Source organism: Fusarium mangiferae (assembly GCF_900044065.1).
Source record: "Fusarium mangiferae strain MRC7560 genome assembly, contig: FMAN_scaffold003, whole genome shotgun sequence".
Taxonomy (NCBI): domain Eukaryota; kingdom Fungi; phylum Ascomycota; class Sordariomycetes; order Hypocreales; family Nectriaceae; genus Fusarium; species Fusarium mangiferae.
In genome coordinates this window covers 2387155-2414483 of record NW_024573923.1, presented here as the reverse complement: position 1 = coordinate 2414483, position 27329 = coordinate 2387155, and the positions used below count along the sequence as shown (strand labels likewise).

General features: G+C 49.5%; 12 protein-coding genes across 12 annotated transcripts; 8 read left to right on the top strand and 4 right to left on the bottom strand.

The window, feature by feature from the left end:
* Positions 1-214: 214 nt before the first annotated feature.
* FMAN_04348 (uncharacterized protein) lies at positions 215-778 on the top strand (the record flags this gene model as incomplete). Its single annotated transcript, XM_041828954.1, has 2 exons — positions 215-388; positions 467-778. The coding sequence occupies 2 exons, from the start codon at positions 215-217 to the stop codon at positions 776-778; spliced, it is 486 nt and encodes a 161-aa protein (XP_041679765.1).
* A 22-nt stretch (positions 779-800) lies between these two features.
* FMAN_04349 (uncharacterized protein) lies at positions 801-1768 on the bottom strand (the record flags this gene model as incomplete). The annotated part of the gene is made up of 3 exons (XM_041828951.1): positions 801-966; positions 1022-1178; positions 1249-1768. 3 exons carry the CDS (start codon positions 1766-1768, stop codon positions 801-803), a joined length of 843 nt encoding a protein of 280 aa, XP_041679764.1.
* Positions 1769-3568: 1800 nt separating this feature from the next.
* Positions 3569-4837, top strand: FMAN_04350 (related to ERD1 protein, required for retention of luminal ER proteins; the record flags this gene model as incomplete). The annotated part of the gene is made up of 2 exons (XM_041828950.1): positions 3569-3659; positions 3711-4837. 2 exons carry the CDS (start codon positions 3569-3571, stop codon positions 4835-4837), a joined length of 1218 nt encoding a protein of 405 aa, XP_041679763.1.
* A 1359-nt stretch (positions 4838-6196) lies between these two features.
* FMAN_04351 (uncharacterized protein) lies at positions 6197-7525 on the top strand (the record flags this gene model as incomplete). The annotated part of the gene is made up of 1 exon (XM_041828949.1): positions 6197-7525. The coding sequence occupies one exon, from the start codon at positions 6197-6199 to the stop codon at positions 7523-7525; it is 1329 nt and encodes a 442-aa protein (XP_041679762.1).
* A 969-nt stretch (positions 7526-8494) lies between these two features.
* Positions 8495-9777, top strand: FMAN_04352 (uncharacterized protein; the record flags this gene model as incomplete). The annotated part of the gene is made up of 3 exons (XM_041828948.1): positions 8495-8698; positions 8838-9054; positions 9107-9777. The coding sequence occupies 3 exons, from the start codon at positions 8495-8497 to the stop codon at positions 9775-9777; spliced, it is 1092 nt and encodes a 363-aa protein (XP_041679761.1).
* Positions 9778-9989: 212 nt separating this feature from the next.
* Positions 9990-10782, bottom strand: FMAN_04353 (uncharacterized protein; the record flags this gene model as incomplete). Its single annotated transcript, XM_041828947.1, has 4 exons — positions 9990-10107; positions 10163-10292; positions 10441-10624; positions 10675-10782. The coding sequence occupies 4 exons, from the start codon at positions 10780-10782 to the stop codon at positions 9990-9992; spliced, it is 540 nt and encodes a 179-aa protein (XP_041679760.1).
* Positions 10783-11526: 744 nt separating this feature from the next.
* Positions 11527-12224, top strand: FMAN_04354 (putative 3-hydroxyanthranilic acid dioxygenase; the record flags this gene model as incomplete). The annotated part of the gene is made up of 3 exons (XM_041828946.1): positions 11527-11558; positions 11649-11724; positions 11790-12224. The coding sequence occupies 3 exons, from the start codon at positions 11527-11529 to the stop codon at positions 12222-12224; spliced, it is 543 nt and encodes a 180-aa protein (XP_041679759.1).
* Positions 12225-12397: 173 nt separating this feature from the next.
* FMAN_04355 (related to C.elegans ZK688.3 protein and E.coli hpcEp) lies at positions 12398-13212 on the bottom strand (the record flags this gene model as incomplete). The annotated part of the gene is made up of 3 exons (XM_041828945.1): positions 12398-12825; positions 12879-13090; positions 13145-13212. 3 exons carry the CDS (start codon positions 13210-13212, stop codon positions 12398-12400), a joined length of 708 nt encoding a protein of 235 aa, XP_041679758.1.
* A 738-nt stretch (positions 13213-13950) lies between these two features.
* On the bottom strand, positions 13951-16884 carry FMAN_04356 (putative DIP2-Dom34p-interacting protein; the record flags this gene model as incomplete). Its single annotated transcript, XM_041828944.1, has 2 exons — positions 13951-16816; positions 16868-16884. The coding sequence occupies 2 exons, from the start codon at positions 16882-16884 to the stop codon at positions 13951-13953; spliced, it is 2883 nt and encodes a 960-aa protein (XP_041679757.1).
* A 284-nt stretch (positions 16885-17168) lies between these two features.
* Positions 17169-18339, top strand: FMAN_04357 (uncharacterized protein; the record flags this gene model as incomplete). The annotated part of the gene is made up of 5 exons (XM_041828943.1): positions 17169-17230; positions 17289-17530; positions 17584-18006; positions 18057-18206; positions 18257-18339. 5 exons carry the CDS (start codon positions 17169-17171, stop codon positions 18337-18339), a joined length of 960 nt encoding a protein of 319 aa, XP_041679756.1.
* Positions 18340-18725: 386 nt separating this feature from the next.
* Positions 18726-19584, top strand: FMAN_04358 (uncharacterized protein; the record flags this gene model as incomplete). Its single annotated transcript, XM_041828942.1, has 2 exons — positions 18726-19115; positions 19168-19584. The coding sequence occupies 2 exons, from the start codon at positions 18726-18728 to the stop codon at positions 19582-19584; spliced, it is 807 nt and encodes a 268-aa protein (XP_041679755.1).
* A 2783-nt stretch (positions 19585-22367) lies between these two features.
* FMAN_04359 (uncharacterized protein) lies at positions 22368-26122 on the top strand (the record flags this gene model as incomplete). Its single annotated transcript, XM_041828940.1, has 2 exons — positions 22368-25833; positions 25887-26122. 2 exons carry the CDS (start codon positions 22368-22370, stop codon positions 26120-26122), a joined length of 3702 nt encoding a protein of 1233 aa, XP_041679754.1.
* Positions 26123-27329: the final 1207 nt, after the last annotated feature.

Sequence of the window (27329 nt, the reverse complement as noted above, 5' to 3'; positions counted from 1 at the left end):
CACGGCATCGATCCTGAATCCCCGGCGGACGATCTGATCTGCCGTGAAGCCTGAGGCACCCCGGTTCATTTCTCAAGGTAGCTGCCTAACGTGTCGTGTACGGATGCAGTAATTGTTAAGGTAGTCCAGGTTGACTGTGCCTTTTTCTGTAGGTCCCGGCTGTCTTCTAACTCTCCTTGGCGGCACACAACTTATGCAATGAAAGTACCCAAGCATGACAACTCCTTTGTATAGGCTGATGCCTCTAAGCCCCCGTGTGCAGGCTCTACAACAAGACGCAACGACAGAAGTTTTGACTCTCTTTCCCGTTGAGAAGAAAGAAGGGTTATTGACTTATGGCTTACCCAAGTCATGTGGACTACTGTGTGAGGCTTTGTTACAAGATCTGGTAATATTCGCCTTTCCGTTATTCTTTTTCATGGAGTAACTCAAACCCCTGGTTTCATCACATGTTAATGCTTTGCAGGAAGAGGATCTCAAATCGTGGGCCAGAGGGTTCGGAATGGTCATTAAAGATCTCAAAATGCCTGAGATTAGCCCCCAGGCTTTTCGTCTCGAAAAAGGCAACACTTCGACATTGCTAAAAGGGTATACTGCAGTTGTCGTGGCCCTCGGAAACACAAAATACGATGTTGAGCTCGTTTCCAGAGATAAACGGTCTTCCCAGAAGGAGACGTGGGAACCAGCATCTGCCCTTCATCTCCGGGAAACGGGGCTCAAAGCTCAAGGAGGACACATAAGGTTCCTCTACATCCCTCTCCATCTGGAACCCGTATAGACTTTCCGACAAACGACAAGTTCTATTTCATGATATGTATCATATCGTGTTCCGTATTCGCGCTGGAAACGACACTCCAGGTGCTGTCTGGGCTTCCCGTCGACCTCGCCTTCGACTTCGTCTGTGACTTCGATCTCGCCTTGGCCTTCGCACCGCCTGGCTCTAGGGCCTTTTCGATTTGTTGTAGACTGCCGATTGTGAGTCCAGAAATCGACACAGGAGTGACGTGACACCGTCACCTACCTAACCTTCCCGTCACAGAGTTCATAGACGAGATTTGGAATTCGGAGTAAGTCTGAGGGCAGTTTGTTGTTTGGACGATGCGCAAAAGCAGACTCTCTGCGCAGTATCGGGAAGCATTCGACGGTAAAGTGCTGGCCAAAAGTAAAATACGAGTTTACTAGTTTGTACATCGTGAGAACAAAGAATCTTGTATCGGATAAATCGAGCGGGAGCTCAAGACAGCCTACCTCTCAATGGGAGCTCATACGCCCGTGGTCCCAGTACTTTAGCAAGTTCATCGCCAATCTGTACACACTTGGGTAGTGCAAATCGCTTGGATCTAAGAGTATCACTGCCTCCAGTAACGCATTTAGCCATGGCATCCATAACCTCGTTTATGGTACGGCCTTGATCATGAGCCACGTGACAGGCTGCGACCATTACCATGCAGTGAAGCTGAGTTTCTCGTCCCTCAAAGTCTTTGGAAGCAGCGGCATAGGTCTCGAGAAGAGCTAGCCAGTCCATGTCCCGACGCGACTCAACGTGAGAGATGGTCAAACGATCACGCAGACGGAGAATGTCCTCTAGCGTCGAAGGTTTGTTGTTGTCCCAATCCTCATCCCCTTGAGGTAACTTTGACATCCACGCCTTCACCCATTTTATCTGATCATTCAGGCCCCTTCTTCGGACGGGCTTCTGGGGGACTGGCTTTCCGGGTTCTTCTTTGATAAATTCGGCGGTAAAACTTGGCGTCTGAGAAGAATACATGATGATCGGATCCGCTAGAATTCCTCTAGATCCAGGAGCCCGGATAATGGAGCATCCATGAATATCATGAAGAACCGCAGGTTGGGCTCCCCCAATGTGTCAGACAGCGGACTGGTTGGTCTATATGGGGGGGCTTCCAGTCGGCAGCCGATTGTGCCGCCGAATTTTTGACTTGAGCTCAAGGAAGATTGCGTCCGCCAGGATTCTCATCTGTCGGGTGCATTTGAGCCACACCTCGCCTTACTTCACGCCCTGGTGCTGCTGCTCCTGGGAGGTGGGAGAGCGGGAGAGTGTCGGGTTCGTCGGCAGGCATCAGGAGCACAAAAAAGAAAAGCTGGGTCTGTCTCTGTATTTTGCAGGGTCCGTTAACAAAGAAACCGAAGCCAATGTGTCATTCCCACTGGAGAGGTGACAGTGGCGTCTGGTCTTAGGTCATTAATGGGGTGCACCCAGACAAACCGAATCGTCCAATGCCACGTCCTTCTTTTCAGCCTTGCAAGAGCATTCCAACTATGGACAGCTTCGGATGAGGGCCATTTATGTTATTAATGTGAATGTGATTCTGATTTGCATAAACTCCCCTCGTAGATCAGCGAATATGATGCCCCTCTTCCCAGTCTGCGCAGCCTGGTAGCCCATGTAGGCAGGTGGGACAAGGTCCTTCATTGGTCACGAACCATCTCAGCCGGATAATTTCATGATTGAAAAGGATTTTCTTCCCAAGTCCCCAACGGATAGAGACCTTCCTTGGCTGGGCCATCGGTCGATAGCGTATTACCTACGCCAGGACCAGCCTACCAGTGAGCCGACAAAAAAGACAAGGGAGAAGTGACAAGAGCAAACTTCCGCAGACCAATCTTACACTGTACCTGCAAGCTGCTGTATGTCCCATGCCTCCGATGGAGACCTGGTCTGCCGGGGCAAGGGGAGTTGCTGTTCCGCAACCTCCTCGCAGTTCCAAAAACTCGGGCTAGCGAATGGTATCAAGCCGGATTTAACCCCTAGATCTACGGTGAGGAGCGCTTGTGGCCGGACTAGGGCCTTTGGGCTGGAGCTTGTTAACATTGAGAAAGATATGTGGACTTGCAGAAGCCAGAGGGGCTTGTTTCAACGGCGTGACAAGAGGAGTGCGGCTACAATCCAGAGTCTAGCGCTGTCGATCTAGCTGTTCAGGTTGCCAAGTTCCGCAGCTGACGAGGGTCTCGACAGCCTCATCCTCCCTCATGCTGGTGGATGTCGAGCTGCTTGAAGCCGCTGCACCCTGAACTGTCGCTTGCCAGTCCTCCGTGTGTCGTTTAGAACCTTTTTTACGTCGCTGGATGATGATCCTTCCGCAAACAAACAACCTCAAAAGCAACGTGGGCATGGGTGGGTACGGTGTGGTGTGGTGTGGTGTGGTGGGGAGGGGAGGGTTGGTGGCGTCTCGATGAGTTCGGTTGCGCGTGGGGTTTTCTGTTGGAATATCATGTCAGCCGCGCGCGTGTCGTGAGTGTGGCAGTAGCACAATTGTGGCGCGCAGTTGTGGCACAGATAACATCGCCAAGCCTGATAGGAAAAGGCTGACGTTTATCAGGGATAAGGTCGGTAGACACAAAACACCCCTGAAAAAAAGAGTGTGGACCCGCTCATGTTTAATCTCACCTAAAGTTGAGGACAGCTTGGACTGTCGCAAAACCTCATGAACTTTACCCTTCCAGTCATTCTTTTGCCGCTGTCGCCTTGTAATCATTCTTCTCCGCTCCTGAGCGCATCTCATTGTTCAATAAGCCTGTGACGTTCGCTCGATGGCGGTTCGTTTCAATGGACGGTGATCCGGCTGTTGACCCGGGGCTTGACTCCTTCAGCTTAGCTTTTCCTTTGCCTTACCGTGTTGGCTTTATTGCGACTTTGGGTGAGCAGGATCCCTATTCTGGTCATGTTGCCTTTTTCTAACCGATGATAGCTGTCTGGGGATGGGGGCTAAATCTTCATTGTCTCTATCTTTTCAACGTCGACGTTCCACAGTTGATTCGATATCCGGGTCGAGCATCGCCGCAACATATTCCGCACCATGGCTCGACGTACCGCCTCGCTATTGCACTTTCGGCGTTATTCGCATTATCTGTGTCGCTCTTTTGGGTTTGCACATGGGGCATACCTGAGCGTGTCGTTGCTTTCGGGTGGATGCCGTTGACATATCTCACTGCTTTGATTGCTATGTTCATTGTTCCATTGAGGAATCTGCCCAGCGGAGGAAGAAGAAGATTCTTGGCAACTTTGCGACGCGTGAGCTTGGGCGGGCTTGCTGAGCCGCAGGACGGCAAGTTTGGGGATATTCTGTTGGCGGATGTGTTGACATCATATGCCAAGGTTTTTGGAGATCTCTTCATTACTCTATGCATGTTCTTCTCGGCGGAAGGTTCGTCTACGCAGCGACCTGATCGCAACTGTGGAGGAACAGTGCTCGTACCATTTATTATGGGAGTGCCGAGCTTAATACGATTTCGCCAGTGCTTGATCGAGTACTTTCGAGTTCGGCGAGCCCCATACAAGGAGTCCACGGGATGGGGTGGCCAGCACCTGGCCAACGCTCTCAAATATTCGACTGCATTCCCCGTGCTCATTACCAGTGCTTGGCAAAGGTCGGCAGAAGACCCCGACTCCAAAGCAGCTCTTCACAAAGCTTGGCTTGTTGCTGTACTCATCAACTCTCTGTACTCTTTCTATTGGGATGTGGCCAAGGATTGGGACATGACCCTTTTTTCTCCGAAGCAAGATCGTGAATCACCCACTCATCCTTTCGGGCTGCGAGATCGTCTTGTTTTTAGGTATCCTAACCTGTACTATCTAGTGATCGGCATGGATCTGATGTTGAGATGCACATGGTCCATGAAGCTCAATGGACGTCTCGATAGGTTCAGCGATCTAGAGGGAGGCATCTTTTTGATTGAATTCCTCGAAGTGTTCCGTCGATGGGTATGGATCTTCTTCCGTGTCGAGACAGAATGGTTGAGAAACAACTCTTCAGGCCTTGGAGTCGACGATATCCTACTTGGAGATTACCAAGGCAAAGATAATGAGGACGATTAAGTGCGTCATCAACAAAATTACTCAGGGAACCCAAACGGCGGTCAGCCCGGTCAACTGGGGTGGGCTGTATAGCAATTACGGCGTCGCTGATACTCGACCATGCCTCTGGGCAAGATTTGGACACTTTCCCTAATTCTATGCTACTCGCCAAGTCAACATTCCTCACTGAGGCTTCGTGCTGGGCCAGATACCCTAATGAATCAGGGTTTGGCCGGCAAAGGCTTGTGTTGCCACGAGGCCATTCCCGGTAGCTGGGAAAGTTTACAGATTCATGATTATGACCTGACGATCTTCCTACCATGGCCCGGATGGCTCGTCCCGCGTCTACTTGTGATAGCTTGGCCCCTCCTGGACCAAGATTCGATCTAATTACAAATATAGCTATATCAAACGAATTGAAGACAAATTGGAACTCGGTGAAAGTTGACGATGCTTCCGGGAACACATAATGTTACAATGTGGTGAATCTTGGAGGTACCGGCATCGTTGGCGCGTGTGATGGCGCCCTCTGGCTTCTAGCGACTACGTCGCAATGTTGTCTCTATTTCTTTCTCTTGTCTTGTTTATGGGCATGACCAGACGGCTTCCAACGATAATGGCTTTTTGCAGTGTGCGTGCTTCTCAGGCCGCCACACATCCAGATGCAGAAGATGCTTTGAGATCTTCGTTCACTTAACCGAAAAGGAAGATGAAAAGACCGACTTTTTCCTTTGTGAGCACTTCGCGAGGCTTGGGCGGTCAGTCTTCGCAATCAAGACACTTGGAAGGGAAAAGCTTGCTGGAATGCTACGCATGGCCTTGGCCAATATGTGTCGCTCGACTCACTGAGCCTAGACTCAAGCCTCCCGCCACAACCCGCTAAATCCCAGGTGACTCCGGAGGGAAATGGGATCCTATAGGCCTGATCACGTCGCCGGACTATGACGGCTCAAACTCACAATTGCCTGGAGAAAGTCTTAAGATGTAGTTGGCGACTCAAGGCCACGCAAAACGAGGCTTTTCCTCCGTCTCGCATTATTAACACTTGCTTTGTTTGTGCTTCCTTCGAATCCAACAACACAGTGGACTGCATTTCGACGATATCGATCTCTCAAGGTGATATCAAAGGATAGACAGTTCTTTTTGGAGGGGTCAGCTCGAAGTTCGCAGTACTTGTCCAAGACAAAGGGCACCGTGCGCTTTCAAGGTTAGATCGGGGACCAGCTTCTGTCGTTCGAGTGACCACCATTGGCAGCACGGGGTTGCAAACCAACGAGTCATCCTGCATGCAGGGCCCTGACCCTGCGATATCCCGACGCGGCCGACTTATACAGCAAACGACAAGATCGGGCCATCGACAAGTGCGGACATTCAACCAGTATGACAAGTTGCACACGCCCAGTGAGCAGTATCGAACTCGTACTGCCACCTCAAAACGCATACCTTTATCGCAATAGGCCCTTGCCACTACCTCCAACGACACTCTCCAGGACTTCATCAAAGGCGAAACCACCACCAAGATTCAGTGCTTTCCCACAAACCTTAGGCCCAGGAAATGATCCCAATGCATTACCTCAGCAACCCCCTGTGGTTGTTCCCAAGGCTTTAACAAGACAAAGGGCATCGCGTATGAGTATATCGGGCACCACTTCACTCCGTGAACGAAGATCATCTCAGAAAATTCAACAGATTACGGGCCACGACGTTGGACCTGGCATTGATTGGACGTCCGCTATATCTCGACCTCAGTATTCACCTTCTATTTCGCCTAAATCCATGCGAGACGACTCATCCAGTAGTTACGGCATCTCTTTGGACGAACCCATATTTGATGATGAGCCTACACCACTCGCAGACTATCAGCCAAGATCCTCTGACAGCAGCATGCCTCCTCTCGAGCCAGACTGTGATAGCGTGCTGAGCAATCACAGTTATACGTCTCCGGAATCACCGAAAGCCCAAAGGAGATCTGTATCACTACATATGGCTAAGACAAAGCGCCTGAGTAGTGCAACATCAACAATGACAGCATTAGAACCAGTTCCCAACCTAGAAGACCCCTTCGATGAAGATATTAATTGGCAGGCCGGGTCATGCTACAACTACTTCAGCGACCTCGAAACAGCGGATGAGTATCATCGCATTGCCACCAGATTGGCCAACAACGACAAACGGCAATCCATATACGGTGCTTCTTCTCTTGCACGATCCCGCACCTCACTCAGTCGACGTCTCAGTGTTGGGGCAAGATCCCTCTTTACGCGAAGGAAAGACTCGGCTTTGTCCGCGAGCTCTAGCCGAGCATCTCTGACGGCCGCCAGTTATCCTACAAAGGGGCCATACTCACCTTCAATACCTCCTTCATCAGAAACTGGGAGTGTTACTTCTCCGCCACGCAGTATATTTGAAATCGATGACGAAGACGAGCTTTATGCCGATGATGGCAGAATGAGGGAAGTCGTCAAGGATTTCTTCGCGCGGAGAAGTGAGGAACGCAACTCAATGGAACTGGGAAAGCCTCGTTCCATACCACAATTCCCGGAGAAATCACCAGAACATAAGTCTTTGTCAAGAACAGGAGTGCAGGTCAAGGACCTGATCTCAAATGCACGTGACGGAGCGAGGTTGATTCAAGCAAGAGGTGAGAGGAGACGAACTCAGCTCAGAACTCAGATCAAGATGATTCCAGAGGAAGAGATTGGACGTTGAGTCATGAGTATAAGGAAGACATGGGTGACACCTACTGAATGAGGTCTGCTTGGCATTGCATTTGAGCGCGGCGTGTCGTATTACACAAGATTCCCCCAAAATGGTATTCGATTAATGCAACTACTCTATGAGACATGAACTAGGTGTGAGAGCAAAGTGAAATCGACTTTAAAGATGATCTGCAAGGCCCAGGTTTGGTACTCGGCAACAGACCCTGGTTGTTTCCTTATATTACATTTTTCCTGCCTTGGCGATTCAGAAGACATTGTATGAAACAGTTGCTCAATATCTATCTCCGTATAATGCAACAATCATAAAACCCAGGCTAAGCTCGTACCTTGTTTCCATTGGATCAGTTAGTGTTGGTTTCAGAATTGGCCCCAGATTGCATAGTATTAATCTGTGCCATATACTGATAATGATATATTTGACTGATCAATTTGAGCTTCTGGGAGATATTCTGGTAAGTGAGTGATGCAGCTGTCGAGCTGGCTGGGTCAATCTTGAATCGTTTGTGTCGAGAACCACAAGGTACTGAGTTTCCCTCTTATTCTCGTCGCTCACATTGAAATGGCATAGCTTTACTTCGCTGCTGTTATTACTAAAATATGCATTTCTTTCCTCCATTACCTAGGTGGCCTATCAATCCTAATAAGAACCGTGATACGTCTTGTCTCGGGCTGTTTTCCCATACCCATTGACTAATTGGTTGTCTTCCGAGCCCCGCCCCCGCAGACTCAGATCCTCAAGATCCGGAGCCGGAGCGGCTTCCTGACCGAGGCAACTCTCATTAGGTAGTTTACTTGTCTCTTCCCTCCCAAGGCTTCTACCTCTAGACTAACAACTGCTTAACCAAAAGAGCGGGAAAAAATACATTCTTATAGTGAGCCGTCGCCTAGGAAGCAGGTTCAGTGACTGAGCTTGTCCGCTCTGGGCTATTAGAGTTTCGGCCCTCGTTGATCACCCATCATGATCTACGAAACAGGAGCCTCTATCAATAACGAGACCTCAACTGAGACACAGACTGAAAGCCACAGCATCACCGACGCTGACGTGGTTGAGGCGCTACAGAAGGGCATCCGCGAAGCTACCAGGGAGGAGCTGATCAATCACGGTGAGGCGTCGCTGTATTACGACTCTCTGACCATGTCGCCCTTGAACGCAATGTCCGCTGTGAGTTGAGTCGAATTGAGCTGTTCACCTGTGCCCTGCTCGTCATCCGCATATCTCACACCTTGCTGCTTCAATGCGTCTCTTGAGCGACTCTTCACACATATACTGCCGATTACTGACCAACATCATATCTCGCAAGGCCGCTATTGCTCGTTTCCGTGCATACAAGCCCCCTCCATTCCCACTATGGGATCGTCTACCCGTTCGGAGGCGGGCAGCAGTCTTGGTACTGCTGTATGCTGACCGTCGCGGCGATTTACGCGTGGTAATTACCATGCGCGCTGCAAGTCTGAGGAACTTTTCTGGCCATGCTGCCTTTCCCGGAGGCAAGGCAGATGATCTTGAAGAGACACCATGTAAGGCGTGTGCTCTCAGCTGCCATTCTTCATCATTAATTCTGTTATGCAGTCCAAATCGCCCGCCGAGAAGCTTGGGAAGAAATTGGACTTCCCATGGATGATAGCAAACTTCCAAAACCCTTCCGCGTCGAGCATCTTTGCTATCTACCCCCTTCCTTAGCTCGGACACACCTCGTCGTGAGACCATGTGTTGCCTTTCTCCATGCGGACCAGCGCACAGCAGGAGAACCGGCACCGACGGTTGAGGCAACTATGATTCCCAGACTCGATGCTCGCGAAGTCGCCGCCGTCTTCAGTGCACCCTTTTACAATTTCCTCCAGGCGCAGGATCTTCCTCCCGCCCCGGGTGAAACGTTGCCTGAAGGGCAATGGTACGATGGGTTCTGGAATCAATGGAAAGATCACCCATGGCGGGTGCACAACTTTTACGTCCCAGTCAACAACCAAAGCATCTCGAAGCCGCGGCGGGATAGCGAGCAGAGCCGTTTGGTTGATAAGCTAGAAAAAGAAGAGGAACCAGATGGGAGATTCAAGGTCTGGGGAATGACGGCACGCATATTGGTAGACGCAGCGAGAATTGCATATGCACAGGAGCCTGGATTTGAGCATAATGACAGCTTTGGCGATGAGGAGATCATTGCCCATGCGGATAGCTTGGGGGACCTGGGTGAGAAAATTCCAGAGAAGCGGACTGAACCTGGCGATGCGTCAAAGATGTAGAGATTTTGAAGGTATATGATAGAAATAGAAACAAGATTGATAAATGTTAACTCAGATATTTCTAGGGTTCGTAGAGAGAGGCAAAGAGTGCTTAACATTGATAGTGGTGGATTATGATGAAAAGTGTCAAGCTTTAGGTTTCCAATTGCAATCATTTAGACTTCGCGTGTCCTTTAGGTTCGTCATGACCGTTTCATAAACGTTGAGCCCCTTTAATGGCATGCGTTATCCTTGGTAGCAGAAGTTCGCTTTCCAAAGAATAGATACCCCAGAAATGCGCCGAGAGAAACAGCAACCATAACCCAGCCGTTGTATGTCATGAAAATGAGCCTTGTTTTATCAGAATTGTGAGTTGTTAACCACGACAGTAGACTCGGCTACTCACATAAGCATGAACGCGTAAAAGTTCTGCAGGCCGTATAAGACAGCCTTGATGAGGTGAGCACGCTGATCGGCCTGTCCTTGGGATTGTCCTGCAAGGATGGGAGTCGACTCAGTAACGGGAACATCAAGACCTCACGGGAAGACTTAGCAGGGCAATTTCCCCCAGAGAGTAACACAGACAAGGCAAGGAGATACAAAGCAACATTCTGGTTTTGTTCTTGGGGTTCCTCGGACAGGAAATGGATTTATGCGGTCTTGGAAGGGAGAGGAGGAGCTTACTGGGTGCGGCTCGAACGCGATTATCGAGGGCTTCTTCGTACTGTCGCGAGAGGGAACGGAGACCTTCGTAGCCGACGGCGAGGAAAATCACAGCGACGAGGGAGAAGAAGAGGGAGGTTGTCGAGCGAACGTGCCATTGGCGGAAGACGATACAGAGATTGGTGGTGTCCCAAGTGAACAGCATCTACCATGATCAGCATCTGTACATATGGATAGGAGGAGATAGCACCATACGTTCATGCTGCACATATCCTTCATGCCTCCTCCGTGTCCATGATCCATATCTCCGTGGTCCATTCCACTGTGGCTCATGCCGCTGTGGTCCATGTGTGCGTGATCCATTATTGTGTTATCGTGGTTTTTGTTCGCTTGATCGCTATGGTAGGTACAAATAAATGCTGTAGTTGAGTCAGAAGTTGCCAAGAGGCGGTCCAGTGTATTGATGTAGGTAAGTAGAGCAGCTGGAATTCATGAAACCAGCTCAAACGTGCGCAGGATCAGGCGGACCCCTCTACCCCTTCAGATGGTGGTTAGAGGTCGGTCGATGGCGATGACAAGGGAGTGATGGAATGACGCGACAGTCGGGCGAGGTACATTGTTTGATGTAGTAAAACGTCTGTGGACCAAAGTACAGTGTCTCGGCTAGGCACTATTACAGAGGGCGGGGGCGTTCCGACAGCCCCCTTCGTCCACTGTACCTTTCCCGACGACTAACAAGGACCAACTGCCGCGGAACTGCGGGGAGCTCTACCACGGCTATTCCAAGATGGAATTTGTTGATGATTATCAGTATATAATATTAGGCACTTCTCCTCTGTAATCCTGAATACCTACTTGTTATCTTATTGTAAAGTCTCGTTATATGTAATTGGTTGATGTCAGCCTCTCCCGTGACATCCGCAACTCTACCTACTATACTTGTTTTACCTTCATACTTGCAAATTATCCGCAATTGACGCCCCTCACTCTTATCAATCTTTGACTTCAACTACCTCTTACATTTCCACTGTCCACCACCTATATTGGTTTCTCACCTTTGCTTATAATTCTATCTCCATACGCGGACATACGAGTAGCCATCTCATCATGCTTGGGCCTCCAGTTAACCTTCCGAAGTGGTGAGTAATCTCTTTGACTCTAAGCAATTCGCAAGACACAGACAGAATATGGAGCAGGCTCACTAATCAATCCCATTATGAGTACAATAGGCTTGAAGAAAACTCCCATCTGCTACAGCCCCCTATCAACAACTACTGTGTCTACAATGAAGACTTTAGTGTCATGGTAACTCACGCTTTGCTAATACTATAATACTTCATGGTAAGAGCATGGCTAATAACTGTCATCAGATCGTTGGTGGTCCAAATGCCCGCACTGACTACCACATCAATCAAACTCCCGAGTGGTTCTACCAATACAAAGGAGCAATGATGCTCAAAGTCGTCGACGAGGGGGCGTTCCGAGATATCATCATCCGTGAAGGTGATATGTTTCTCCTACCTGGAAACACACCGCACAACCCCGTCCGCTTCGCCAACACAGTTGGAGTTGTCCTAGAGCAGCGTCGTCCTAAGGACTCACTCGATCGTATGCGTTGGTACTGCAGTGACTGTGGTGAGATTGTTCACGAGGCTGCGTTCCATTGCACCGACCTTGGCACTCAAATCAAAGCAGCGGTTCAAGACTTTAAGAGCAGCGAAGACAAGAGGACTTGTTCCAAGTGTGGTACTCTGGCTGAGGCGGCACCGAAGCCCGGCACTATTCAGGATCCTAATCTGGCGTGATCCATCAAAATGTAGCAAAAGTTCTGTATAAAAAGGTCGAGGAGGCGGCTTATGGGTTATGAAATGTGGTGATGTAGTAGTAGTTGCAGAAAAAAACCACTCATGTCTTGATATTCTGCACACTCACGTCGAAGGTTCTTACTATGATACAACTCACTTCAACTTATTCAGCTTCAAGTCTCGGCAAAACTATATGAGCTAGGCGATTCCTCCACAGGAATCTCAATGGCACCCTCCTCCAACTCCTTTCCGTCAATTCTCACACCTGCTCGAACAACATCACCCGGCACGGCAGGACCAACACCGGCAGGTGTACCAGTAAGGACAATATCGCCGGGGTGGAGAGTCATAACCTTGGAGATGTCGCTCAAGATACGAGGGATCTGGTAGATCATGAGGTTGGTTGAGCCCTTTTGCTTGGTCTCGCCGTTAAGCTGGAGGAAGAGCTCAACATTGTGAGGGTCCTTAATGGCAGTCTTGGGGATGATGTTGCTCAGAGGCAAGAAAGTATCGAACCCTTTGGCGATGTCCCATGGGAGACCCTTCTTCTTGGCCTCATTCTGGGCGTTGCGGGCGGTGAAGTCAATGGCGATAGCGTAAGCTGGAGATGGTCAGCCTTTCATAATTCGTGATAGTCCCCACTGCTCGACGCACCTTTGATAGCATCAAGAGCTCCCTGGGTATCAGAGGCTTGAAGATCCCGGGTGAGCTTTCCAATTACGAGAGCCAACTCAACCTCATAGTGCATGTCAATGCCCTTGGGCCTCAGGACGGGGCCCTCGCCTGGTAGGACGATGGAAGACGTAGGTTTCAGGAAGAAGAAGGGCTGCTTGGGTTTGGTGTTGTTCAGCTCAGCAATGTGCTCCCTAAGAGATAGTCATCAGTTTATGTCATAGTGGTTGAACCATGGGTGAACATACGCAAAGTTGCGGCCGATGCAGACAACCTTGCCGGCCTGCTTGAGGCTAGACGTAGCTTGAGGGGCCATAGTGGCCATTGTACGTCTCAGAGCGAACATGTTGGCTACGAACGATGGGTACAAGAAGAGTTTTATCAGTTGTTACGCTCATTCACTGGCTCAATGGCGAAATAGCTGTTGGCTTAAGCAAGCAAGCGGTTTCGGAACTGCTCCTCCGATGGAGAAGCTTCGGTCGGAGATGAGTCCCGGTAATCGAGTCGTGGGGTATCTTTGGACGAAGTCAATACATCAATTTCGATCTACCCTGTGCCGACTTCGCAATGTTATCAGAGACCATGATTCAATGGTTTCTCCTTCATCGGTTTGCTTTCCGATCATTAAGCGTCCCCGACTGTTTCTGGTCTAGTTCAATCGTGCAGACAAAGCATCACCTCGCTTCCATCTTGAAAATATGTATATTTGTTGTAACCATGTCTAAGCAACTATCAGGAAGTATAAATCTGACTAAATGGTAAGCTATATTCTACCTGTCTACAGTATTTTGATCGTCTGAGCGTTACTCGCGCATATGACTTGAGGAAGCTCAACGCGTATAGTAGTTTGTAGGCACCGTAAGTAACTGTGCTCAGTTACAGTTAGCGATTTGGGGTAAACAAGTTCAGGACTGTCTTCATGATCGAAATCGCGTGTCATGTAAGGAGCAAGAGGTTCTAGACAAATGACGTTATCGATTTTTTTACAATAACGGGGATATAATACTACCAAATCTATACTTTTGCCCTTATGTACATATAATCAGTCATCCAATTAAGCAACATGAACAAACGTTCTCTTCTTGGCGTTCTTCTCATCGTTCTGTTCCTCCCAATTCTCATCCACATAGTCCTTGATACTTTTGTCACGAATCTGCATACCCACAACCTTAAGGGCAGCAATGTTAACTCCCATCTCGTCCTTCTGTCGCTTGAGAGAAGCACGGAGGTTCACACGGATGCCGTCAAGCATAGCCTTCATGGTGCGGCTGGCAACAATCTGCTTGTGGTGCGTCTTCAGCATGAAGAAAAGGATGCGACATGTCAAGGGCATGTTCATGGATCGCATCGCGAAAATGTTAAGGAAAGTGAAGAGGATGGGGACGGAGGCAAAGGGGAGTACCAGCAGAGCATCGTGCAGTGCCGAAGCCTTGATCTTTTGCAAAACAGAGAGGACATAAGCCTCGGCGGTGATATTTCCGAGGGCAAGGAAGACGGGGTTGCGTTGAGGAGGCTGGGCATGAGGGTTTGTGAGTTTGGCTTCCTCGTACTCTCTGAGTAGGTTGAGATCGGCCATGCCCATCTCGAGAGCTTCTGCTATCCTCTCACCAGCCATGAGAGTCTCTGTGGTCTGCTTGCTTGCCGCAGCAACCTCATTATTCTCATCTTGGGCGTCAGGGTCCCGCTCCAGTGATGTCGTAAGAGTACTCTCGTATAGTTCCTCGATCTCCTTCTCGCGCTCTTCCTCAAGGAAGATCTGCTCCTCTGTTTCATCCCAGACTCGGATGCTCTTATCATGGCCGGCACTAACCAAGAGGTTGCCGCTGTGGCCAATGGCAATAGCCCACACCTCGCCATGGTGACCATCCAGTCTCTGAATCTGCTCGAATTTATCACCATCCCAATATCGGATTGTGCGGTCCTTGCTGCTGCTGAAGAAATGGTGCCCGTTGCCGTCATCATTGTGAGGTATAAAGGCGACCTGAAGGATGCTGTCCTGATGCCCGAAGAGAGCTTTGTGGCAGTCACCGAAATCAAGACCCCATATTCTGATGTTCTTGTCGGCTGAACTTGTGACGATCAACTTGCTGTCAAATGAGATATCCATGCTAAGGACAGGAAGCTTGTGACCATAAAGATTAAGGTAGAGTTTGAGGGAGTCGACGAAGAAAACCTTGACAGTGTTATCGAGGAGGGCAACAGCAATAAGTCGGGCATCCGGTGAGAACTTCAGGCTCAGAATATCGTCAGAAACCTTGAGTGTTCTCGACTGTTGCAGCTTGAGCTTTGGCGTTGTTCTTCTTGTGCCGAGCACTTCCTCTTGTACGATCTTGAAATCCCAGAACTTGGCTGTCTTGTCAGCACTGCCTGAGACGACGGACTGGCCATCAGGGTGGACGTTGAGAGACCAGATGGCCCCCTCGTGAGCGTCGACACTATCAAGCAGTGCAGCCGAGGCCACATCAAAGAGCTGCAATTCACCGCTCTTAGTGCCAACCACAACAACTTTGTCTCCTGGGAGGAAAGAACAGCATAGAGCATAGCCGCACTCGAATGTCCGAATGCAGTTCTGCGTCTTTGTGTTCCAGATCTTCAAGCTACCATTCGATGCAGATGCCAGCATCTTGTCATCCGAGCTTAGCGATAGCGCCCTGATATCTGTTCGGTGACCGGGGAGCTCAACGGATAGCGCTCTCGTATAATCAGGGACGTCGTCCCTCTTTGACTTTTCGGTCTTCTCCTTAGATGGGAGGCTGTAATACTCGAGCAGGTTGTTTGTGGTTCCTACCAGCAGGTGGAGATCCTTTTGTCCGCTAGGGACGGCCCAGTCAACAGAGCGCACCTTGCCTCCTGTTCGCACAATGACATATTGAACAAAGACGTCGCTAATGTCTGCCTTTGAAACATCCACTGGCTCCTCTGCATTGGCCTCCTCCTCAACGGCCTTCCCATCTTTCGCCTTCTCTCGACGTCTTCTTCGCTTACGAGCCAGTGCTTTTTTTATTTCGGCCTCGGCCCGTACTCTCCACACATCAACACCCTTTTCTGAGCCATGAACTGCAAAGTAATCCTTCTTTGGGTGAAAGACAACTTCGGTTGTCCTGTCCTTACTCTGTCGGTGTAATGTTCCGCGATCCTGAAGATATCGGACTGCAGCAGGTGTATCAACTTGACGGGCGCTCAATGCAAGGCCGTCGGCGTCCAACGACCAAACTTTGATCTCGCCGTCATTCCCGGCAGTGACACATCCACTGTAGTCTGGGGCCAATCCAAGAGCCCAGCACTCGCCGTTTGTCTGCGATATGTGTGTTTCTATGCAGTGCCTCGACGATAGATCCCATAGCTTGATGAGGGAATCTTTGCCAGTCGTCAATAAGAATCCGTCGTGTGTTCCTTCACCATCAAGGACCATCGCGTGCGCATCGTCTTCATCCTGGACCTGAGGTTCTGGCTCAACAAAATGAAGGCCAGTCACCTGATCCTTGTGTCCTCGTAACTTAAATTGGCCAACTTCTGCGACAAGATCCCAGATGATGATATCGGTGTCTTTAGAGCCGCTGGCAAGTCTGACACCAGACTTGTCGAAAGCGAGTTTTGTGATTGCCGACTTATGACCATTGAAGTTGAGGATCACGGAGGAAATTTTGCTATCCCATAATCGAATACTACCATCCTCGTATCCCACAGCGAAGACGTCCTTGTCGGATTTGCTTTGGGCAATGGCAGTTACGGGAACCGTGCATCTTTCATCTCTCCAGCGGCTTGTTACTTCGCTCTTCTTAATATCCCAGGAGAGAACCTCTTCATTCGCTGCGACGATCGCCTGTCCCGCGCTGGTTCCTGTTCGATCTTTCGAGGACCATACTATGTTCGAGGTTGGCGAGGCGACGACGCCGAAGGACTTGCTATGCTCGTATTTCCTATTGGGATTTGAGTTAGATTGAGTCGCCAAGGTTTTCTCGTTAACTTACAAGTACGACTTCACCATTTTTGAGATGTTGCGACCAGAATTGGCCCTTCTTATGTTTTTGTCTCTGACCAAAGATCCTAGAATCTTTCCTCTATCCCACCTAGAGTAACTTAGAGGGAAATTTTCTTATCGATAACAACGTTATCCACCGGTTCCACTTGGGAGCTCCTTGTCACGTGTATGCCGGGAGCTTGAGGCTCACCACGTAAGCCCCACTACCCAGGCGTCACCTACTGTAGCATACCACCTAAGCTCCGAGTAACGACGATAGTAAGGGGATAGCATTCAAATCGACCAACAAGATGCTTCTGCTAGACTACCAAAATGTGCTTATTCAGTCGGTTCTGACGGAGCGTTTCTCAGGGTAAGATTACGCATACCTAATTATCTTCAAAAACAAGAGCTCACAGGTTGTACGTCAGAGCCCCTCCCGCCTCTATTGACCAGACGGTCAGCGACTTTGATGGCGTTACTTTCCATATCTCGACACCCGAGTCTAAGACCCAGATCCTTCTTTCGATCCAAATACGATGCTTCCCCGACCTTGTCAAGTATGGAGCTGAGGAAGTTCTCCAGCGAGAGTATGGCGACTACATGACATCGGTTGAGCCGGGCTTCGACTTCTCTGTTCTTGTGGATTTGGAGAACCTCCCGGAATCAAAGGGTACAGCGATATGCTCTCCACAGTCAAGGCCGACAATGCTGACGATTGAACAGAGGAACGCAATGAGCTAGCACTCAAATTCGCTCTCCTGAAGCGCAACGCTATGGCCGCACCATTCGAGCAAGCTTACAAGGAGCATTACGCATTGAAGGAGGAGGCTTCCAAATTTACTTCGGAAGAAGCTCCTCAGGGCGTTCGAGAGGGAGGCGAAGTTAAGGCAATTCACTACCGAGAGGAGGAGGCCATCTATGTCAAGGCCAGCCACGACCGAGTCACCGTCATCTTTAGCACCGTCTTTCGCGAAGAAACCGACCGAGTATTTGGAAAGGTGTTCATCCAAGAATTCGTCGATGCTCGAAGGAGAGCGATTCAAAATGCCCCCCAGGTCTTGTTCAGGAACGACGCCCCTCTAGAGCTACAGGGTGTCCCGGGGGTCCAGGACTCTGGGTCTGGAGATATTGGTTATGTGACTTTTGGTAGGCTTTACAAGCTAACACCGCCAACGTGATAACTAATTGAGCTGCAGTCCTCTTCCCTCGGCATCTAACTCCTCAGCGAATGACTGAGGTCATCTCTCATATTCAGACCTTCCGCGATTACTTCCATTACCATATCAAGGCCTCAAAAGCTTATATTCACTCGCGCATGCGAAAGCGAACTGCTGACTTCCTCCAAGGTAAAACATTTCCCATACATCGGCGCATCTGGATAACTAACGGTGCTCAGTGCTGCGCCGTGCCCGCCCCGAGAACGAGGAGAAGGAGAGAAAGACTGCCAGCGGCAGAACTTTCAAGGTGCAAGGAAACTAAAATCCTGTACCCATGGTATTGTCTGCTCTGACGTTTTTCAGTAATTCAGTTAGTTGTTGAGCCTATTAGATAGGGCGGTTAGTCGCGGGTAGTTGGTAGTTAAGCGAATGGTACTGTTAAACCTACCTACAGTTTGAATTCCACGACCATGAACAATTATTTGATCAAAAAGCTGGGCAGAATATGAGTCGTCTACATACAGAGATATTGCCCAAGTTCCACATAGTGGCACCTAATTGACGTGTTAGCTGGCTTAGGCACCACCCCCAATCAGCGGTGGGTATTCGAACTTCAAGGGTCCTTAAGATGGTGAGCAAGATCACGCCGACACATGCCGCTCTTTTTGATACACCATCATCAAAGACGACCCTAGGGTCGCCACGACAATGATATGGCCGTTCGGATCGCGGGACGCCGACAACGAGAAAGAGCAGAAACTCAAAGAAGAGGCGAAACGGCAGCATGTGTCATGGACCGACTCGATAAACCGCATTCGATCAGCACCTGTCGATGCAGCTAGAGAATGGGCGCCGGTTGTACTGTTCCCGCTCGCTGGCATGGCAGCTCTACAAATCTACACAAATTATGTTCGCCGAATACCCGGATCAGCATATGTGCGCCCGAATTTCTTTCGTAACCGAAGCATCTTTGGGCGAGTTACCAGCGTCGGTGATGGTGACAACTTCCACCTCTTCCACACGCCTGGCGGTCGACTTTTGGGTTGGGGCTGGTTGAGAAAGGTTCCTGAAGCTCGCAAAGAGTTGAAAGACCAAACAGTATGATTCCGACCCAAGTAGCCCCATGTGCATACTTACAACGCTTTGGCAGATCTCAATTCGTATTGCTGGCGTTGATGCCCCAGAATGTGCCCACTTCGGGCGGCCAGCGCAACCATTCTCCGCCGAAGCTCTCGCCTGGCTGCGTAACTACATCAGCAAGCGCAACGTCCGCGCATACGTCTACAGGCGAGATCAGTACGATCGAATCGTCGCGACCGTGTATACGCGGCGGTGGCTGTTTCGCAAGGACGTGGGTCTCGAGATGATAAAGGCCGGCATGGCAACAACTTACGAAGCCAAGCAAGGGGCTGAATTTGGCGGACGACAAAAGATCTACGAAAGGGCTGAGGCTAAGGCGAAGCAGAAACGAAAGGGGATGTGGTCTGGCAAGTCCAAGGATTTCGAGAGCCCAAGAGCTTACAAGACGAAATGGGCTGGCTTTGATCAAGAAAAACCCGGCACTTGAAGATGCCGAGTATGAATTATGATGATTCTAAAACCACGGTTTGATTCGGGTTGCGTAGCATTTTAGACATGTCCAAGGATCCAGTATATTAAGAATGAAGCAAGGTTTAAAATCAATTATGAGATTTCCGACGGATGCCAAATTTACCAAATCGATGCCTGCTTTATTTTTGGCAATATAATAAGCTCGTCATGCTGTCAGAACATAGATTCGGCCTGGGATGTGTAGGTAGTCAGTGAGGAGAGTGTAGGATCAGCGGACATATAATTAGCTTCGCAGTGCCCTGGGAACATGCATTTGCTTATCAATGCATTGAAGGACACCTTGAACGCATTATGGACGCTGGATAGTTCTGAGTCAATAGTTGTTTGACACGTTGGCGGACATTGACTTACCCGGCGCCAGAGGCAAGGAAACGAAGTTGTCTCTTATTAAGCAAGGGGTGTGATACAGACGGGAGTGGTTTCATCTGATGAATTACTTTGTGGTGGTGTTGCAGAACGTATCCATAGGTAAGTATGAGACAGAGGCAAGAAACTACAACTGCCATTGCTTCCGATTGTGTGTATCTGTAGCTCATAATTTTAGGTGGCTGCACGTTGCTCTACCGGGCTATTTTGATGTCTCGTATAACGCTGCTTACCTAGTTAGTGGATAAAGCTGGATCGATTATCAACATCCACAGCCCCGCGACGGATTATTTCAAGGCTGTATAGCTCTGTCAAAATGAAGGGAACATATGAATCCGTTCAAAATACCTGTACCATCATGCTTGAGAACCACTCACTTGTTAGCACAATACGCAGGACTTGGAACAATGCTTGACAAGAGGTACACAACACATAGTGCCAGAAGCCACATCCAGGAATCCTTGCCTTATTACCAGCCTCCTGAATTTAGCGCGAGAAGAGGTAAAAAGTAAATGGAGCAGAAACAATGCTACCCACCGCCTCTTTATGCTAGTTTTTTTTTTTTTTTTTTGTCTGGCCAAGTAGTCTCGAAGACCACTGCTACGGAGAAGCATCTTCCAAGCCATAGCTTGACAAGGGTTAGTACTTCAACGGTCAGAAGTCGAGATCAGGAATTGAAGACCAAAGGTCAGCAAATGGAGTAGATAACTCAGCGGTTAACTCTTCATGCAAGCCCCCCCCCTGCAGAAGCAAGAATATCTCGTATCGCATAGCATCAGCGCTTGCGACATATTCAAGATCAATTGTTAAGTACGGACTGGGTGCAAATGAATTCCATGTGCGCCTTTGGTAGTTTCCTAGCAGGCTTGCGGCGCGAGAAACAGAGGCTCCACTTATCCCCTGGAAGCCAAGGCCAACCTAAACGTGGGATCAACTCTTCCCTCTCTCCTAATTCTCACCTCATCCTCCGCGATAATTCTTAGCATTAGAGCTTCTGTGAGAGGAGGGGATACTTATCTTTGCATTGCCTTGCCTTACATTGCCTTGCAAACTGTCACTCGTTAAACACTGTTTCTTCTTCTTCTTTCTATTGTTTGTATTTCCCAGCACGGCCACTGTGCTATTCCTAATACACCGCCCAGTCGACTCTACAATCAACATAACCGTTCAATAATTACTTCAACTGACACTACGGTATTCGCACTCATTAATACCGCCTCCTCTTCTTATCTCGACTTGCTTCCCGTCCCTTCGCCAAGCTGCAGCAATCCGGCATCTCCCACCCATCTTGTGTGGCCTAACTCTGCATTCCAGCCGTCGTCGACCCGGAGACACGATATCTGGTTCCTCATTCTTCCCAGCACGCCGCTCAAATACCTGACCGGAGAACACGGACGCGTACAGGACTCACGAGACACGCAATTAAAAAGGCATCCCGTCCGTCACCCCACATTTCCGAAGCTGACAGGACTTGCGAGAAACTCACCGTTCAACGAAGAACTGCAAAGTCAATTGATCATCACCGGTGACGAGATCACTTGATACGAGGACGAAGCTCGCCGATAATTAAACTCTGGGTTGCTCCTCTCAAGTTCATTGGTTCCTGAATCAGTAAGGTGGCGCACTCTACTACCTACCCGTGGCTGTGATCCGTACCACAGTCGTACACCTTGAAACCGCTTGGTATGTCTTTTCTCACAAATCCTGGGTACAACATATGATTCCGAATTGCTCTGGTTATGCAATCTATCTTCATATGACCTTGGTCTGCTCTCTATTCCCATCACTCCATCCATTACGACGCTGTTATTTCGGTTGATGATTTGTTTGTCGTCATCCCACCCGACACCCATGCAGGCCAAGTGCTTCAGGTACCGCATTACAGTAAAAGGAACGACCTAACCGTAATCAGCTAGTGGCTAGATCCTCGAAATCCAATGCACGCCGAGAGAACGGGCATCGCCATCGCTAGCAATTTCCCGCATACGTGCTGCAGTAGCATTGCCTGTTGCTCAACTTGAATCTTTCAAACTGCAACTTCACACCTCGATCACATACATTCAACGACTCTTCTTCCTACCATCTTGACCACGGACAAACTCCACGACTACAGAGAACCTGGTTTTTCGCATTTTCGGGTTTTTAGTCAGACGGATACCTCTCAGCGGACGCCTCGATTCGCATCACTCCCGCTCTCGACCGTTTTGAAAACGCGATTCTTCGCCCCTTGATATGGCCCGCACTTAATCCTGAGATGCATGCACGAACAAATTCAATTCCAACGACCACGGCATTTGACTTCCCTGAGCAGGGACACGACACGGATTCAGCGGCCGGACACACCATTTTAATATTAGGTGACGATTTATAGTTATGCGATTACCTTTCCAACGGCGTAGCCCATCGGCACGCCAAAGCCACAGCCGAGGTCCCGTTCTGGGTCCCAGCCTGGCGGTTTTAGCAGCTCTGGCGCCATCTCTCACGCATGCCATAACATTCAATCCTGTGCCGTCGCCAAATCTAGACTTCTCTAACCTGGGCAGGATCGGCATAGTTGGAGATTATGATGGAATTTCACTTTATGAATATGAGGGACAAAAAGAGAGCACTCGCAGCTCCAACGGCAGCGAGTCACTTCTGGCACAGATGCCCAACGGCGCGTTCGCCTCGATACTATCCACCGATGCGTCGATTAGAGCCATGTGCTCGTTCCAGCTCAGTAACGGAGATATGCAAGGAGTGGTAATTGGCGGTAATTTCACGAGCCTGGACGGGACGCAGTCAAAGGCAGTTGCTCTTTTCAACCCCAACACGACCGAGATCACCCCCTTGGACGGAATTGAGGGCGAGGTCAACGCACTATATTGCGATCAGGAACGAGACACGGTCTATGTGGGTGGCAATTTCAAGGGCGCCAACTCTACGAACGCCATTGCCTGGGTTGGTACGGATGGATGGACAAATTTGCCGTTCGCCGGCTTCAATGGCCCTGTAAAGGCCATCACAAAAGCTTCCAACGGACACATTATTTTCGGCGGAACCTTTACTGGTCTTGGAAACTCGAGTACACCCAATAGCTCTTCAAGCCAGGTCATCAATCTATCGACAGCCAACATCACGGACGAAAATGGATCATCTGGCACCGACCCCAAGGACATCGTATGCCCCGGTTCTTCTTCGACTCCTTGGTTATTACAAGACGATACACCGGGGTACTGGGAAGCAGATTTTTCTTTTGGGTTTGCGCCCACCAAGCTCAGACTTCGGAACACGCGCCAGGACGGTCGTGGCACCAAGACTTTCCGCTTCCTTGCGTATCCTATCAATGGAATCATGAATTTGACCTACGTCGATCCTGAGAGTGGTAACAACATCACCTGTACTAGCGAGTGTCCACTCCGCGACGAAGAAGATTACCAGGATTTCACATTTGTCAATCGCGTCGGCATGAATAAGTTTCGCATTGCTATTTCCGACTGGTATGGCAGTGGAGGTGGTCTGGAGTCTATTGAGCTATTCCAGAGTGACATCTTTGCCTATGCTATTACCGAGTTCAACGAGCCCAAATGTGGTGGAGTTAAGAACCCAGCTTCGGCTACTCACACTGGGCCTTGGAAGGTTTCTCCCTCGCTAGAGAGCAGTTCCGAGTATCTGACTGCCGAGCTCAACGGTGACTATGACCCCGAAAAGATATCTGTTACATTCTTTCCCAACATCATAGAATCTGGAAACTACTCTGTCAACATCTACACCCCAGGCTGTCAAGCTGATGACACCTGTGCTACTCGAGGCCGCGTCAATATTACCGGAGTCATGTCAGGTGATGATGATAAGGATACTAATTTTACATCGACTTTATATCAAACAAACGATTTTGATAAGTACGATCAGATATATTTCGGATACATTGAGAAGAGCTCGGGTTCATTCACCCCCTCTGTCACTCTCCGCCCACTTGCAGGTCAAGATGTCGACACCCTTACAATTGTCGCTCAGAGGGTTGAATTCACTCTCACCAACTCCACTGGTGGCCTCAACGGTCTCTTCGACTTCGATCCTGAGCAAGCAGTAGTCAACGCTACTAGTATTGTGAACTCTCCTATCAATAAACTTGGAGCAAGTTTTGATAGGGCCTCGGGTGTAAGCGTTTTGGTCACGGATAGTAATACTACCTACGTTGGTGGTAACTTCACCTCCAAGGATCACGACAACATCCTCGCTATTATCGAAAATGACGATGTGAAGGAGCCTGGTGGCGGTTTGAATGGCGAAGTCTTCGCCATGTACCTCAACGCTACGCAGCTCTATGTCGGCGGTGATTTTTCCAACACTGACAGCGGACCCGTGACCGGCCTGGATAACGTCGCAGTTTACGACACCAAGGAAGACAAGTGGGGTGCTTTAGGAGCTGGCCTCAATGGCCCGGTGATGCGTGCCGTGCCACTGATGCTAAACATCACTGCCGAAAATCCTGAACTTGTGATTGCTTTCACGGGAGAATTTTCTTCATGCAACTCCTTCGACAACCACGATGCCATTTCCGTGGATGGTTTTGCCATATGGGTAGCTTCTCGAGGCAACTGGTTGCAAAACATCGACGGCAACTACCCTGCTTTTGATGGTTCACTTACAGCCGCTGTCCTAGATATTCCCATGGACGGCGGGTCTCTATACGCTGGAGCGCTCTCGTCCGCACAACTCGGTACAAACGGCGCCGCTACCCTCTCGGACGATGGTCTTGGTCAGTTCCCTCTCAAGATCCGTGCCGCTACTCCGTCGTCAAGCTCATCTGCACTAAGCCGTCGAGATGTTACTTCCTTCAATAAAAACACCACGGGCGTTGTGACTGGTATATTTTACGACGAAAATGATTACAACATCACCATCCTAGCAGGTCATTTTACGACTGAGTCGACAAAAGGCGATAAGGTACAAAATATTGTGCTCCTTGAGGATGACAATGTGGCTGGACTTGGTTCTGACATTTCAAATGGTTCTACATTTGTCGCACTCGCTGTGCGGAATGGTATCTTGTTCGCAGGTGGTGATATCAGCGGCACCATAGATGGAACAGATATCCGTGGTCTTGTTTCGTATGATCTGGAGGCGAAATCTTTCAATTCGCAGCCCGCCTCTGTGTCGGGGGCCAACAGTACCGTCGCAGCTATTGCCGTCCGCCCTGGAGACTCTGGAGACGTTTATGTTGGCGGCTCGTTCGATACTGCGGGTGCATTGGACTGTCCTGGTCTCTGCACCTACAATGTCAACTCTGGCCAATGGAACCGTCCAGGTAGCGAGCTTGAGGGCACCGTTTATAGCCTCTTGTGGTTGAGTAAGAACCAGTTGGTTGTTGGCGGTGATCTCCGCGGTAACGGATCTGACCAGCGCTTCCTTGCCAGCTGGGACGCCAACTCAGAGTCCTGGTCAAACTTCCCCGGTTCCGAAGACATTCCAGGGCCTGTTGCGGTTATCTCGCCTGGGTCAATCGATTACGACCAGCTTTGGGTTGCTGGTACTTCGCTCAAGGATGACAGTGTCTTCATCATGAAGTATGATGGTGAGAAGTGGCATACTGCCGGACCTTCCCTCTCTTCAGGCACCATCATACGCGGCTTGCAGGTCTTTTCGGTGACTGAGGATCACGAAGCCGCCGACTTGTTGGACAAAAACCAGGTTTTGATGTTGACAGGATCCATCGACATGACTGGCTTTGGAGTTGCCTCGGCAGCTCTCTTTAACGGCACTACATACCAACCATATGCGATGACAATCAAGGCGGGTGATGGTCCAGGCACTATTGCTGGCATCTTCACCCAGCGTGACAGTTTCTTCAAAGAAGGTAAGTGTATCACCGATCTTGCGGCTAATCAACCGTACTAACCTCATGTTAAGAGAAGCATATGGCCCTAGGCTTTGTGGTTCTTATCGGACTTGCTATTGCGCTTGGTCTGATGCTCCTCCTCGTCCTTTGTGGCATTATTCTCGATCGCATTCGCAAGAAGCGAGAGGGCTACGTCCCTGCACCTACGTCCATGTACGACCGGGGCAGTGGAATGCGACACATCCCGCCTCATGAGCTCCTCGAGTCTCTCGGTCACGGGCGAGGTGGTGCACCACCACGTGTCTGAGCAAATAAGAAGAAAGAAAAGAAAAGATTCCCGATTTCTGGGGTTTGTTGTCATTTTAGCAAGCTGCATACGTGTCTGATCTGATACCTTTGGCGTTCTGGAAAGGTGTATGGGGTTGTTTTCGGACCAGGGAAGTCCATTGCTATTTTCGAACATGGAGATTCAATTCAGGTTCCCCAGCATGAGCATATGGGCTCTTGACACCAAAATTCGAATCATGTCGTTCGAAAAACTTCGACTTAAAACCACGTCCCTACTTCGGCTGGATTCTGGAGGGGCGCCATCTCCAACGGCAACCAGTTTACCTCGACAACTTCGAGGCATGTTCTCCCAGTACCTCACCGCACTTCTCTTGTTTTGTGTTTTTTTTTTTTTTTGGTGTTTTACTTCACTTCATGAGGTCATGACCCACCGGTTAATGTGTACCTGTTTATTCTTTTTCGTCGATACCATACATAGGTGCCTTTGTCGACCTGCCGTCCTTTCTCGCTGTATATTACCTTCTGCGCAGTTTCCGACCCCTGAACTGCTGAGGACCTCAGGTTTTGTACCTTTGTTCCTCTTTCAAACTTCCGTTGCTGCGAGGGCGCTGGAAGGAGAACTTGAATCACTTGAGGACTCGGGATAGTTATCTGGTGGCTCTAGTTGAGGATGATTTGGTCGATGGCGCTGCGGTTAGAAGAAGCCATCTAGCAGTGAGCATGGCGATATGATACTCAGCTGACCTAGACTAGCTTAATTTGAGTGGTTATAGTCTCCTGAATGTTCCCATCTTCTATGTAAGTGACTTGCTGCAGTGGAGACATTATGTCTGCAATATCTCTATGGACTTCTCCCTGGGGGTTGAATAGGAGCAGGTCGACACACACAAACACATATATACATACCCATTTTCTTCAATATTCGTAATCTACAACTTTAGAAAGCGGCTTTATCTTCGAATTCACGCATAACTCTGGGGGCTATTTAGTAATGCTTGTTGGTGGCATGGATTCCTGGGCAGGAGAGTTTGTAAATTTCCCTTTTCACCAACTACCTTATTGTTTCTTGCAACATTGTGACCTTTGTGCCTGTTCCTTTATGCTCTTTCGGTGGTGGGACTATACAGATGCGCCATGCTACGTAGCATACTGTTTGGGTTCGAAATCGGACTCTTGTCAGCCCATTCTCAAAACGAGCCTTGACTCTGTCTCAGAAGCAAGTGGCC